This window comes from Capsicum annuum, chromosome 6, assembly GCF_002878395.1.
Source record: "Capsicum annuum cultivar UCD-10X-F1 chromosome 6, UCD10Xv1.1, whole genome shotgun sequence".
NCBI lineage: Eukaryota > Viridiplantae > Streptophyta > Magnoliopsida > Solanales > Solanaceae > Capsicum > Capsicum annuum.
In genome coordinates this window covers 204,483,683-204,499,185 of record NC_061116.1, presented here as the reverse complement: position 1 = coordinate 204,499,185, position 15,503 = coordinate 204,483,683, and the positions used below count along the sequence as shown (strand labels likewise).

The 15,503-nt window shown below is 36.7% G+C and overlaps 2 protein-coding genes across 6 annotated transcripts in view; one reads left to right on the top strand and one right to left on the bottom strand.

Moving 5' to 3' along the window:
- The window catches only part of LOC107876134 (cytochrome c1-1, heme protein, mitochondrial), an 82,618-nt gene that overhangs the window by 59,329 nt on the left and 7,786 nt on the right, over positions 1–15,503 (top strand). The window lies entirely within an intron of this gene.
- On the bottom strand, positions 417–14,894 carry LOC107876039 (monothiol glutaredoxin-S15, mitochondrial). Of its 3 annotated transcripts, none has more exons than XM_047413788.1 (7): positions 14,621–14,829; positions 3,341–3,445; positions 2,230–2,340; positions 1,973–2,072; positions 1,761–1,827; positions 756–834; positions 417–678 (listed from the first exon to the last, which is right to left on the bottom strand). In XM_047413788.1, the coding sequence occupies exons 2-7, from the start codon at positions 3,410–3,412 to the stop codon at positions 619–621; spliced, it is 489 nt and encodes a 162-aa protein (XP_047269744.1). In that variant the 5' UTR covers positions 3,413–3,445; positions 14,621–14,829; the 3' UTR covers positions 417–618. The 3 variants fall into 3 exon arrangements, with proteins under 3 accessions (XP_047269744.1, XP_016578504.1, XP_016578503.2); XM_016723018.2 differs by lacking the exon at positions 14,621–14,829 and adding an exon at positions 4,846–4,998; XM_016723017.2 differs by lacking the exons at positions 417–678; positions 756–834; positions 1,761–1,827; ... (1 more) ...; positions 2,230–2,340; positions 3,341–3,445 and adding an exon at positions 7,061–8,265 and having other exon boundaries at positions 14,621–14,894.

The following is a 15,503-nucleotide window of genomic DNA, read 5'->3' as shown; positions in this document are numbered from 1 at the left end:
CAGCAGCCAGAAAGGCAGAAAAATCTAACTTTAGATCCTACTTCATCTTAGAAAGAACCTAGAATATCTATAATAGCTACAGGATCACCTATGTACTCAGAAGTACAGCAATAGGAAAAAGTGATAGTGCAGTCCATTTTAATCCTATGTAAAGATTTGCTTAATGCTCTCAAAACATCTCAAATTTCTCTCCTTCCATATGGTCCACCAAATAAATTATCTTTGGAAAAACTTATCCCAGAATTAATAACCAAACAAGGGATAAGGCAGTCCCAACATACCAAACGATCCCTTAAGAGCCTATCAAAGTTCTAGGATTCTTTTTTCTAACATGAGGCTACCCAGAAAATCACCTTCTAGTAACTGCTGTATTGTCATTTACAGAGACTAACAATACTAATTTCAAGCAACAGATATTGGACTAAAAAATTTAATCTATTAGAAATGAAACTGTGAAGAATGCACATTCATCATCGTTTCCACAAATATATGGAAGATGGTATATCAAGATTTATTTTATTACAGCTCGCAAGCCTAAAGATTACAAACTCAATGCATGCAGCACTACAACAGTTCGACACATAGGCAGATACATACTACTTTCTGCAATAATATTTCTCATTCTTCTTTACCCTGGTTGTCCACGATAGTTTTCAACTTTTCCTTGAGTTCACCACTCTGCATGAAAAAAGAATCAATGAGCGTTTTGCACTTTAACAAGTCAGGAATAGATTCACATCAACAAGTCAAACTACCTGATGCATATTGAGGATGATATCTGATCCACCGATAAACTCCCCGTTGATAAATATTTGTGGAAATGTGGGCCAGTGGCTACAATATACAAAAGACAAAGAGTCCTCACAGCAAATTTTAAAAAGAAGCAGAGAACTGATGACTGCAGCTGATTATTATAAGTCTCCTCACAGAGATCCATACACCACTTAATTTGGTTTTGTAATTATGCATTTTGTTACCAAAGAAAAAATTAAAGGAAATGTATGATATTACTCACTATGCAGCACATGAACTACTCGTTAAGTTTGTGGCACCCACTTGATGCTCTTTAAAATACACTCATTATACCTAATAGCAGGGGAGCCTTGGAGTAGCTAGTAAAGTTGTTGCCATGTGATCAGGAGGTCACGGGTTCAAGCCTTGAAAACAGCCTCTTGCAGAAATGCAAGGTAAGGCTGCGTACAATAGACCCTTGAGGTCAGGCCCTTTCCCGAACCCTGTGCACAGCACGAGCTTTAGTGCACCAGGCTGTCCTTATTTTCATTTTAAAGCTGGAAAAATGTAGACATACAACATACATATATCCCTCAAATAACTGCAGAGCCACAGAGTCATCACCAAGAATGTAAATGTTGGCATCACCCAGGTGAATCATTGTCAGACCATACTTCATTTAAAAAAAAAAAATTCAATGACATACTATATGCGGTAAAAGGACCAATTTTAACCACAGTTAGTGACAAGAGAAAAGTATGAGCTGCCTCGACACTCAAATATCATCTGACCTTATGAAGAAATCATTAATCATTTCCAGAGTTTACTATGATATTAAATGGCAGCTTATCAGCAAAATGTCTACCCAAACGGCCTTTGTTTCTCTCAAGGATGTGTGTTGATATTAAAAAAAATAATCGCTCAGCCACCTAATATCTAGAATTGCGTATAAACCCCTTCTAAAAAAAGCAATTAAATTCGTCAATAAATAATTTTCATAGCCATAGAACATTTAGCATCAAACTAACCTGAAAGCTTTTACAGCATTTTTAAGCTCAGGATCTTCTAAGATATTTCTGGCACTTATAGGAGCCTCTGCAAAGACCATATTAATTGGTAAGAAGATGAAAACTAATTAAGGGCCCATTGAATTCTATCAGAAACCAGTACTTGCAAGTTGCAAGTGCAGAGGATGCAAAATCCAACAACAAGAGATATCATTTATATCACATGGACTTACTGTACTCTTTGAGTACTCGGACAGCCAATGAGCTGAATCCACATCGAGGAAGATCTGGCACACCTTTCATGTATATCATCACAGGATTTTCCTTGACATCCTACAATAGAAGGCCAGCAGAATAACTAAATCTGAACACTTAACAGAACAGCATAAAAGTGAAGACGGGTAACGCAGCCTCTATATTTAAAGATTGAAAACAAAAGAGCTTAAACTTGCCAACGAACAGAAAATGTACAGATATTGACTAAAGCTACCTGCTCAACAATATTCTCCAGAGAAAGACCTGAACTCTCAAGCTTACTAGCAGGTCTAAAATCTTCATGAGTGTCGGGATCACTGGGCAGAGACGTTGAATACCTGGATGTCTATTACACAAATCAAGAAACTGTTAAGCATAATATTTTTAAACATATATTAGAGAAAGAGACTTTAAAAAAGGATACGATTTTGTCTAATCTTGAAAATGGCTAAACTTATTAATACCGAAGTTGATGCTCCAAAAATTTCATGAGAACATACCAGATAGAGACATTTATTAGAAGGATCTGAGCAAATTGTCCCTATTCTTTAATAGATGCATCATGTATATAGTTAATAATATAACTTATAGATGCAGCACGTACCCCAGATTGCATTTAGCTATCGAGAGATAAACTATAGTGTCCAGCACAGAGCAATGGGGTGCACAAAGTTCAAACAAAAGAAAGAAAGGGGAGCTCTTCATAGTAAAGCTCAATTTTATTTTTATTATGCAAGCAACATGACCCTAGACAGGAAGGTGTGGAGGTCGCGGATTAGGGTAAAAGGCTAGTGTGAGTGTGTGGGTTGTAGCAAGGTGGTAGGAGAGCACTTGTGTAGCCGGGTTAGTAATCCTAGGCCTGTGTCCTTGAGTAGGAGCCTCTAGTCTGGAGAGTTTGGGTGTGGTGGGTGTCTTTAGTCTGGGAGTGTATTGTTACTACTAGGTAGGTGTCCTCTTTCTTATGTCTTATTTCGAATTGTTAGTATTTCGCTTATTTTCGTATTTCTTTGTTATTTATTTTGTATTTTATGTTTATTATTTCTTATTCGTCTATGCCATCCATCCTGTTTCATGTTTCATTACGGCCTTGGTGTACTATTCTCTATCTTGAGCCGGGGGTATATTGGAAACAGCCTCTCTACTTCTCTCTACTTCTGCGGAGGTAGTGGTATGGACTGCGTACAGCTTACCCTCCCCAGACCTCACTTTGTGGAAATACACTAGGACTGTTGTTGTTGTTGTATGCAAGCAACCAGCAAGGTCAGACAAAGCAGTGGAAAAAAGGCATTAGTTGATGTGTTGTTAATAGTAAGCACAAACAGGATGAGAGTAGTGTCAATTCTCACAATTGCAGATGAACGTGCAAGTGGATAGGCTGCAAAACGTTTCAACATCATTTGAGATAATGACCTCGCCATAATATAAGAGCCGATTTGCTCAAACTCTTTCAGCTGCAGTGATAATTAAATAAGAAAAATATTCCAATTAGTTCTTAATGCTTCACACTCTCGAAAGATAGTAAAAATCCTGAGCTACATAGTATAGTACCCCCTTATGGGACCAATGAAGCTAAACTATCAAAATTATGTTCAGGTAGAGACTAATTTAAAATACTCGAGCATTTAAATGAATAGGGTCCAAATGGACCGGAATGGAGATAGCAGATTCATATAGCTGACTGTAACTAGTACAGGATTGAGGTACTTTTGCATCGTAAATAATAAAAAACGGATTCAAGGTTACCTTTAATATTGTTTACGTCAATATTTTTCTTTTCTTTGATATTTTTATCGTAGTAGCTTGTTTCAGTCTAGCATTTTTCAAACCTGTTTGGAAATACACTTTTCTCGAGAAGAGGCTCTATCAGAAACAACCTCTCTACCCCACAAAGGAAGGGGCTAAGTTGCGCGGACTCTTCACTTTGATGCCACACCTGTGTCAGATTCTTCAAAAATACACTACTTTTGGTGAAATCTACACGCACCCATTGACATTTTTACCGAGTCCGAGCAACATAGCTTATGGGATCACATTGGGTATTTTGTTGTTACTTGTTGGTATTATCACAGACATCCAATCTCTATGACCAAGAATCATATCAAACCACAACAAAAAGTTCAATGTAATATCACCCAAGCGTGTGGCTTGTGGTCATTGAAGTGGGTTAAGCACCGTGAGTTCTGAGGTTCAAATCCGCAGACACACTCACACAAGACACTGGATGATTTCTTCCCATATGTTCTAGCCTCTGTGGAATTAGTCGAGGTTCACGAAAGCTGGCCCGGACACCATGGTTATATTAAAAAGAAGTTCAATGTAATATCTGATTGGAGATTCTATAATCTAGCGAAATTTCTTAATTTCAAATTTAAGTCGAGATACGACATTACATTTAACACCAAATTCATTCAAACAATCCATCGAACGCCTAATAAGCATTAGGAAACTGAAAATTTTCAAACACCCATTTCGGCAAACGATAAGAAGATTGGCCTTTGATCCCAGATTCCTTAAGCTAGCCAAATGTCTTAATTTCAAAATTAAGTCAAAATACAACATTACATTTAACACCAAATTCATTGAAGCAATTCATCAAACACCTTATAAACATTACGAAACTGAAAAATCTCAAATACCCATTTCAGAAAACAATAAAAAGACTGGATTTCTATTTTCAATCAATGAACCCCAATTCACTTTCCAAAAGTAATTGAAGAGTGCACGCAAAAATAGGAAATTAACATTCAAGCAATTACAAAAATTAAATTCTGCTGGCTTGCCAAGATAATAAGGACATAATAGGTAAAGATTAGTAAAGAATGAATAGATTTGAACAATCGAAAAAAATTACCAATTAGAGAAGAGAAGAACAGCGAGTCCTTTTGGTTTAGGCTTAATTTTTCAACTTCTAAACCCCTTTTAGCCGAGAGGGTGACGAAGAAGCAATGAAAATAGGTATTTCCATTTTTGCCCTTCAAATTTTGCATTCTCTTAATATTACACGCACATTAAGAAAGAAAAAAAAAAAAGACAAAGACATAAATTGGTGTTTTTTTATTTTTGTGTTTTTCAAATTTCAAAATATTAGTAATGATCATTGAAACTCATTCTTGCAAATTTAATTAATGAAGGATAAAATTGAAAAAAACTTCTAACCTCTATCTTGAACAATGAATAATTTAATTATTTTAAACACTAAAAAATTCTCCAACAATTCAATTATTTGTAACGAAGGGAGTAACAAACTGGAGTAAAATCTAATATAATCAGGTTGAGTTGCTCAACTATGACAAATTATGTAGCAAAGTTATTTAGTTTTGTACTTTTGTTTTGTATCTAACAAAATTACATAACTTAGAGGGGCAAAATTTGTTATCAAGAAAATTTGATATAGGAAGGTAAATTAATTTTCAATATCACATGGACACAACTCCACAACGAATTTCAGCTATCCAAGACTTTTCCAAATCAAGCACTTCAATTATTTAATAATTCCTATTAGATATTTTCATTGACATGGTATAGTGTGTAATACACGTATCAAGCGTGTGAAAGACATTTTTTTTAATAAAAACAAACACTCCTTTAGCAAATCTATCTTAACATTTACCCCTAGCGCAACTAGGTTAGTTCTTGTTTGATTATTAGATACCTTATCGATCAACTAATAGTATTTCAATTGTTTTAGACATGCAAAACATTGATTCACTATCAAAGAAATTTGTTGGCAATCCAGGAAACATATGCATGCTATGGCAATAGTCGTTTCCTTTGCAGGATTGAACCATGGATCCCACTATAAGATCATAATTAACTCTGAGTTTCCATGCATGTGACATTAACATACGTAGCATCATCTTTCAATAGTGATATTCTGATTTAAGATATCAGTGCTACTGGGCCCTTTGATTTCAAGTTGGATTATATTGCCTTTCGGAGTTCATACATATCTGGTCGATAAAAGAAAAATTTTCCACAATCGCAAGCTGTAAATTTTGCCTAATCGTAACTTCTCAAACCTTTTTTTCTGTTCGGGTAATCATAGGTTCTCCATGGAGAAAGCAATATAGTCTTGATATCAAAATGTTCTTGAATTTGTTGTGCATTGGCTTTGTTTATTGTTGTACTATAATTGGCAGGTGTAAGATTTATAATCATATTGCAGCAGAGTTTGTGGTGGTGATGCATGATGTAATAGGGTTCGTAGTGGTCTTGCAAAGGCAATAGGCCATAAATTTAGTAATTTTCACATAATGTTTTTTTATCCTATCAGAAATATTGAAATTGGTTTTATCATTATAAAGTAAGTTGGGCCGTATACAACTTTGGGCAAATACCTATGATATCGAAATATATGTGAAAGTAAATAACTGGTGGATTTAAACAAGAGCCATTCACAACCTAATAGCTCCATAATGCTAGTATAGCAAAGTTACAAAAGTGTCTAATCGGTCTTGTGCCTTACATAGTATTTGTTGAGCTCTACGTATTAAAAATATTTTTAAAGTTTCGTTAAAATTTTATTTTCAGCTTGCATGTAGTGAAATACAAAATTTAAGGATTAATGATACACTATCAATTTATACTATAGTGAATACACGTAAATGAGTATTTTCCTATTATATTCGACCTTTCTACATCCTATATCTCACTATCGCAGTTGTCGTTCCATTGCAAGCTACGAATGTTGAACACGTTATATTTGTACAATACGGAGACGCATGCCACAGCTGAAAAAATACGATATAAATGTTGGAAAAATGACATACTCTAAGAAGGCATAAGGTTAAGCTCAACATCCTTAATTTTTTAAGCTCAACATCCTTAATTTTTTTTGCGGATTCAGAATTTTAAACTTGTGGTCTCCCAAGGACTCCTTTCCTGCCACTAAGCTATCCCTTGGTTTAGTTATGGGTTCCCACCTATTAATATTTATAACTTTTGGCGATTTTTCTATGTAATTTTAAGCCTTACGGTAGCGGGTGTGGATTCCCGGGAACCCACACCTTCTACTCTACCTCCGCCACTGCCAGCAACTATAATTTCATGAGAGGGGATACACTTGCTGTTCTTAAAGTATCAAAGTAAAAAGGGAAAAGAATGAGGAGCACGAAAGGCAATGTTCATTTGAGAGTACAAACAACAGGAATTATGAGAGGAAATTTCTCCATTTCACAGATGCTGAGATACCCAAAACCAAAAAACGTTCAACCTGAAAGGAAAAAGCTGCACACTACAGTTGGAACCAAGCATCATCGGTTTAATGCCAGAAGGAGCAGGGCATGCGCCTTGATGACCGATTTGTGTCTCCTCCGGTTGCTGATCTGTCCCCTCGTGATTGTCTGGTGGAGCTTGCCTCCTAGGTCTCTTGTTTTCGGATCTAGCATAGTCTGTGATCGACTAGCCCTCATTCCCCATCCTCAACTCTTCATGTGACCAAGTAAAATCTGGGAAGTCGTTCAGGAAGGAGAAATCAAATTCAAAATCCATTAACGAATTGCTGTCTTCGCTTAATCCACCCTCAGCCTCAGAGAATTCATCTAGGAAGTCAAATAGACCATGAGGCAGCTCAAAGAACTCATCTCCAGGAACGTCTTCACCAATTGGCGGCACCTGATATGCACTGAGAGTATCCCCCAAGTCTCTTTGAGTCTCCAACCTCCTCCAATCAACCAGTCGTTGAGGGTCAGCCTCGGCTGGCTTATCTGAGGGATGCTCAAGCCTGGCGTGATTTCTTAGTTCTCCATAATTGCCACTAAAATTGCAAGTCTCCAAGGAACAATTCCTCTGTTTGGAATTCATGAATTTACGAGCTGCCTCTACAACAATCCATCCAGTAATCTGTCCCCGGCAAAGAGGGCAGACAAGCTCTGGTTGCTGATTTCCCCTGCGGAGCATCGCCCTCGATGTAGTTTGTTGAACTTCTGATTGTTTTCCAGATGATAGTTTACAAAATTGATCAAGACAATTTGAATGACGGTAACTTGTGTCACACATAAAAGGCCGGCAACCCTTTTCCCCTGATGAACAAACTAGAAGAACAGCATTGTGTGGATGCTCAATACATATAGGACACTTAGCTTCTTCCCATTCTCTTTCATTCTCTACTGATGGCAAAGAGCTCTTTAACTCTAGGTCAGTATTCTTTGAGCTGCAAGCATAAGGAGATACCTTTGTCCCGTTGAAGGACGACAAATTTACCCTTCTATCTTTTGGCATGTTGAGCTGTTGGAAGTCACTAGATTTCTACTTCTATGCTCCAATAGTGCTTCTGAAAGGGGCAGTAGAAAAATAAGATAGCAATCACAACTAATCATCAATGCCCAACTGAAACACCAGGACTTCATATAATATATGTTGCTAGGACTATTCAAAAATACCAGGGCGGGGGTGTCTGATCCTCCAAAAGTAAAGCATTTTCGGGGGATCTGACATGGATGCGGCAACATTCTGGAGAGTCCGAGCTACATAACATATAATTATAAAGTGATTTCTTTTAATATCAGGGATACTATGCAACGTCCTTTTTTTTTTTTTTTGATAAACGGTAATTGTATTCGTCAGCAATAAAAGGGAGTGCTGGCAACCTTCAAAAATTACAAGGGTAAGTAATCATAATTACAGAGAGCCTAAAAAGTCTACTAGTTGTTCTGCTTCAACTAAACCCAATACTTTACACCAAAAATACAAAGTGGTGATGCAGTTTTCTTTAACTTTCTGCATTGAGTTGGTAATATTCTCAAAACATCTGTTGTTTCTTTCCTTCCAAATGGACCACCATATGGATGAAGGGATTATTCTCCACCATTTTTTTTGAGTCTTGCTCCCCCCTCTCCTCATCCAACAGCTTAGGAGGTCTGCGGTATGCTCTGGCATCACCCATGGTCCTTTGATAAGGTTGAGTAACATGTGCCACACCTGGATAGTGACTCTACAGTGGAGGAACAGTGGAGGAACAGATGACTGTTTGTTTCCTCCTTTTCATTACAGAAAAAACACCTAGCGACAATCTCCTGAGTTAGACATGCTCTTCTACACACCAACCATGTGAAACACTTCGCCTTGGTTGGGATATTACACTTCCAGACTTGTTTCCAAGGTCCGGAAATGCTCCCAGCTTGTACCATAAGGTCTCTTTTGTATAGACTTCCTACAGAAAACCTCCCATCCCTTTCATGCCTCCATCTTATAGTATCAGGTTCAGCGTTTAGGCCCGAGAAATCATCCAATCTCTTTAGCAATTCAGCAACTCTCTCCACCTCCCAGTCATTCAGAAGCCTCCTAAAACTGATATTCCACCCTTGGAGAGACCAGGTCTCAACAATAGATGCTCTTGGGTTACCACAAAAAGAGAAGAGATCTGGAAAGGCTTCCATGAGAGAATCTTGGCCGATCCATTTGTCTTTCCAGAAGAAAATCCTATTACCCTCACCCACCTTGTAGCATATATTCTTGTTCAGTTCGGACCATAAATTCCTGATCTCCACACTGAGGACCCGTAAGTGCTGGTCACAAAGTTGGAGGTCCAGTGACCAGCTTGCCCATACTTACTAATGATGACTTCCTTCCAGAGAGCATGCATTTCTTTACCAAATCTCCATAGTCACTTTGATAGTAAACATCTGTTTTGTAACCCCAAGTTCTTAATACCAAGTCCACCTGATTGTTTGCTAAGTTGTGCAGTTTGCCACTTCACTAAATGGATGCCTTTCCCTTCCTTGTTGCCCAACCAAAGGAAGTCCCTCCTTAATTTATTCAGTCTTTCTTCCACCTTAGCAGGTAGTGGAAATAGAGACATGAAATAAGTAGGCAGCGCATCCAGAACAGAGTTGATCAACGTTGTTCTTCCTCCCAACGATAGATATTGAGACTTCCAAGTGGCAAGTTTCTTCTCAGTCTTCTCTACAATTCCATCCCATATCTCAGCCGCCTTATGATTATAACCCAAGGGCATTCCCAAATAGTAAGTTGGGAAGTTTTCAATCTTGCAGCTCAATATATTAGCTAGAACTTGGATGTTGACAACTTCCTCAACTTGAAACATGCTGTTCTTTCTCCAGTTAACACAGAGTCCTGACACTGCTTGAAAAGCTACTAAAATAACCCTGATAAAGCACACTTGTTCTGCTTTAGCCTCACAAAACATCACAGTATCATCTGCATAAAGGAGCTGACAGATTTGCAAATTTTGACCAACTTGAGTGCCCATCTTGAAACCTTTCAACCACCTTCTCTGTGTGGACACCCTCACCATGCTATTAAGCCCCTCCATAGCTAGAATGAAGAGGAAAGGGGAGAGAGGATCACCCTGTCTTAACCCTCTCTCTGACCGAAAAAAACCAGCAGGTTCTCCATTGATCAAAATAAAGAACCTGACAGTTTTGATGCAAAAGCTTATCCACTTCACTTATTTTTCTCCAAATCCCATTTGTCTCAAAATATTGATAAGAAAAACCCAGTTCACATGATCATAAGCTTTTTCAATATCAAGCTTACACATGATTCCTGGAGCTTCACCTTTGAACCTTGAATCCACACATTCAGTAGCTATCAAAGCAGCATCCATGATCTGCCTCCCTTGGATGAAGGCCATTTGGTGTTTGTTGACTAGCTTGTTGATTACCCTCTTCAACCTTTCTGCCAGAAGCTTGGCAAAAATCTTATAAACTCCACCAATGAGACTTATTGGCCTAAAATCTCTAAGTTCAACTGCCCCGGGTTTCTTTGGGATGAGAGCCACAAAAACAGCATTGAGACTCCTCTCAAACTCATGTCTCTCATGAAAATGATTTACAACATTCATAACATCAAACTTCAGCAACTCCCAAAAAGTTTGAGAAAAACTCATGGGAAAACCATCTGGGCCTGGAGCTTTATCACTAGCACATGACTTAATACAATTCAAAATTTCCACCTCTTCAAATTGTCTTTGTAGCCAGCTTCTTTCTTCCTCATTAATACACTCAGCTCCATGTAACTTGAACTCAGGTCTCCAGGGTTCGGTTTCTTTGTACAGTTTCTGATAGAAACTAATTATCTCTCTCTTGATCTCATTTGGTTCTGTGATAGAATCCCCCTCCACCATCAAAGCATCAATAGAATTGAACCGTTTGTGAGCTGTGGCAACCCTGTGGAAAAGTTTGGTATTTTTATCGCCCTGCTTTAGCCACTGTACCCTAGACCTTTGCCTCCAAGCTATTTCTTCTTGTCTAACAACTTCCTCAAAATCCATAGAAAGATGAACCTTTTGTAGAAGCTCATCTTCTGTGAGAAGTCTCAACTCCTGAATCTTCTCTAGATCTGATATTTGATGTAAGATTTCTTCTTTCCTCTGTTTTCAATTGTTTCTGTATGTTAATTTCCATTCCTTCAATTTCACTTTCAGCATTCTCAGTTTTGAAGCTAGAACAAAGGATCCTGTCCCAGTTATATTGAAAGACAACTACCATTCTTTGACTTTGTCAGAAAACCATCTACTCTCATCCACCATTATTCAAATTTAAAATACGAATTTCTCAAATTCAAATCACTGCAATCAAGCATAATGGGATTATGGTTTGATACTATTTTGGGCAATAGGTTTTGTTTGATTTGTGTGGAAGTTTCATCCCATTGAGCTGAATACAAAAATCTATCAATTCTGAAAGCCGATGTATAATTATCTCCTCTCCTCCAAGTAAAACAACCGCCCAACAGTGGCGGGTCAAAAAATTCCATATCGTTTATCCAGTCTGTGAATTCATTCATGGATCCCGTAATATTGTTTCCTTCCCGTAATACTGTTTCCTTCTGACCTCTCACCTGGATATCTTGTGACATTATAATCACCACAAGCCACTCAAGGTCCATTACAAGTCTCCTTGATGTTGCTCAATTCCTGCCACAACTCTCTTCTGACAACATTATCATATGAAGCGTAGATTGCACTAAGAAACCATGTGAACTCCTGGCTGATGCCTTCAAACTTTACTGATAGACTTTGGTTAGCTACTTCCACCAATTCCCCCCTCCAGTATCTCTTATCCCGCATCACTACTATCCCGCCCCTTCTGCCAATTGCGTTTAGGTGATACTCCCCCATCCATCTGTTTTGCCATAACTGTCTCAAAACATGTTCTTCATTTTGTGTCAATTTAGTTTCTATTAACACATAGATATCGGCCTTCCATTGTTGTATTATTCTTCTAACTGTCTCCCTCTTACTTACAGCATTTACCCTCCTAACGTTCCAAGAAAAAATTTTCGCCTTCATTGAGTGATGGTTGGTGTTATCCTCCCTCTGTTCCTTGACTCCCCTTCCTTAAATTTCACATTGAATTCTAGGTTTCTGACCTTTTTTGAGACAGTTCTCTTGGCACGATTTGACATACTAAGTACTTCCTTTTGCTTCAAAGCACCCCTGTTCTGATCGATTCTTAGAAGAAGATCAAAGGCCACTTTGTCACAACCTTCAAAAGCTGCTCCAAACAAGCGGCTAAGCTTTAGAACATTTGATTGGACCCATAAAGATGCCCTATCTTCGATTGCCTGATCCGAAAGAGAATCATTGATTTGAAGTGGGATACAAATGAAGTACTCTAATTTTGATAGCATGTGACAAACGAATCAAGCCTTCCATGATATCTTCCTATTAATAACTACAACTGTGAATGTGAATTTTTTATTTTTTTTAAAAAAAAAGAACTCAACTCTTGATGCCAGATAACTGCACTAAGCCTTAACTGAAAATCATATTCAATTCTTCAATTCACAAATAAACGTTCATCTATTGAAGTGTTATTCACCCTTTTCCACTCGAGGTTAATCAAGTTAACTCCATCAACTAGGTATAACGTATCTGCATATCCATGCATGCTTCCAAAATCAGCTAGATCCTCACTAAGCTAAAGGACGGATGCGATCATTGTCCAACGCAAAAATATTTTATCTATGATCAATCCTCTGAATCAGTATAGAGGATTTATATAGGCAACGCCCATTCAGCTGCTACTAAGACACAGTTAATCTGTTACATTGATAATGTGTAATTTTCAATCCCAACCAAGTCAACTGTTAAATTGATAACACATTTCATCATCGAGTTGGTTAAAACCTTAAACTCGTCAATCCATCCAGAGATGAGATGCTATCTTGACTAAACCGCCCCGACGGGGTAAGCCTACTAGTCCAATAGCTGGGAGTGACAAGCTAGGGGAATCAAGGTTCAAATCCTGCCTAAACCTAGGAGTGCAAAGCTTTCTCATGCTGTACTAGTAGGAAATAGCATATACCTTATAAAACTCAATTTAGTCGATGAAATTCAATCTATGCCTCTATCAGAATCATTATTGAAACAGAGAAAAAATCATCCTGCATCATGTAATTTGGTATAAACATCAATAAATAGCGTCAGTTTTCCCTAATTAGGATTAACAACAAAATTAAGCTAGCAGAAACACTAGACCTAAATTTCTCAAACCAATAAAGTCATCCATAAAAACTAGTAATACTTAACATTATGAAGCAACCTTGCTTTATCGAATTCGAAAAGACCGAATTGGAAGCAACAGCTATTTTCCAGTGCTGACTCAGATCTCAATCCTCCAAAGATGGATTAAAGAGAAAAAAACACCGGAAAACCACTGGCAAATAAATTTTTACCAAAGCACATACAGTTGCCGTAGTAAAATACATTTCTAATAGAAAAGATTGACTAGTTAAAGCTGAAAATGCACATGAAAAAATAGAATTCATATAAAGATGACGAACCTGCTAGTAGATTTACTAGGTCAAGCCTAAACTGTCACAAGATGAAGCTCACAAAAATTTTACCAAAGCATATACAATCGCCATGATTAAATACATTTCTAAGAGAGGAATTGATATATAACCAAACAAAAATTGACAAGTTAAAGCTGAAAAATGCAAATGAAGAAAATAGAATTCATATAAAAATGACCAACCTGCTAGTAGATTTACTAGGTAAAGCCTAAACTATCACCAGATGAAGCTTAACAAAAATTTTTCCAAAACATATGCAATCGCGAAGACTAAATACATTTCTGATAGAATTATTATATAAGGCAGCCCAATACACTAAAGCTCACGCTATGCACTGGTCTAGTAAAAGCGTGGACCACAAGGATCTATTGTAAGATCGAATTTTTATATAACCAAACAAACATCAACAAGTTAAAGCAGAAAAATGCACATAAAAAAATATAATTCATAGACGAACCAGAAAGTAGATTTACTGAGAGTTTTCACAGAAAAAAAAATGGACATTTGAGGTTAATGAATCTGTCAAATTAGCTACAGATTGTCTTATGTCGAGTAACAGAATTATATATACATGGCAGTCAGGCACACTAAAGCTCCCGCTATACACAGGAGGGCGGGACCACGAGGATCTACCGCACGATTAAATTTTTACATAACCAAACAAAACTCAACAAGTTAAAGCAAAAAAATGCACATAAAAAAAAATTAGAATTCAAATAAAATGACGAACCTGAAAATAGATTTACTAGGAATTTTCGCAGCAGAAAAAACGACGATTTGATTAAATTTTTATATAACCGAAAAAAACTCAACAAGTTAAAGCAAAAAATGCACATAAAAAATAGAATTCAAATAAAATGACGAACCTGAAAGTAGATTTCCGAAAAAATTTCACAGCAAAAAAACCCGGAGATTTGATGTTGATGAATCTGCTGAATTAGCTAGCGATTGTTGATGTGTAGTAGAAGGAAACTTCATGAGCTTGAATTTTAAGAAGGCGCCGCCGCCGGCCACCGTGGAGAACCCATAGAATGGGTGGGGTAAAGAGGCAAGAATGACATGGGAGGGATAATATTTTAGTTTGTATATGATGCTGAGGGACCCCTGCCGCTGCCAGTCAGCATATTCTTTTTTTATTTTTACATAGCAAGTGCTTACTTTTTTTTTATTTTTTGAATTACTAATCCCGCTATTTCATGAACGGATGTACATAGGTCGGTTGGTCTGATTTTTCATTGAATAAAAATCAAATTAATTATGTTAATTTATTAAAATTATAAATTAAATTAATATAAAATTAATTTTTTAATTCAAATTTTAGTCAGTTCTTTCAATTTTTTCAGATTTTCTTGATTTTTTTTATAATTTTTACTTTTTACAATTATATTGTGATTAAAGATTAGATCAAGTATGTTTTCACTCATTTGCTAATGAAAAAACTCAATTATGAAAAATTGAGGAACAAAAAACTCTCTTAAAACTAAAAAGTAAGATGAAGAGTGAAAAATTTAAATTTTAAGTTCATATTGGATTTTGGATCATTTTATTAACAATTAATGAACAAATATTACAACTTAATATGTATATATATACATACACCTATTTTCTAAATATTAAAAATTAATAAAACTAATTAAAAAAATATTTAAAAAGTTGATTATAATTAATATTTTATGAATAAAAAGTTAAATTATATATATGCATATATACATACATACACACACACACACACACACACATATATATATA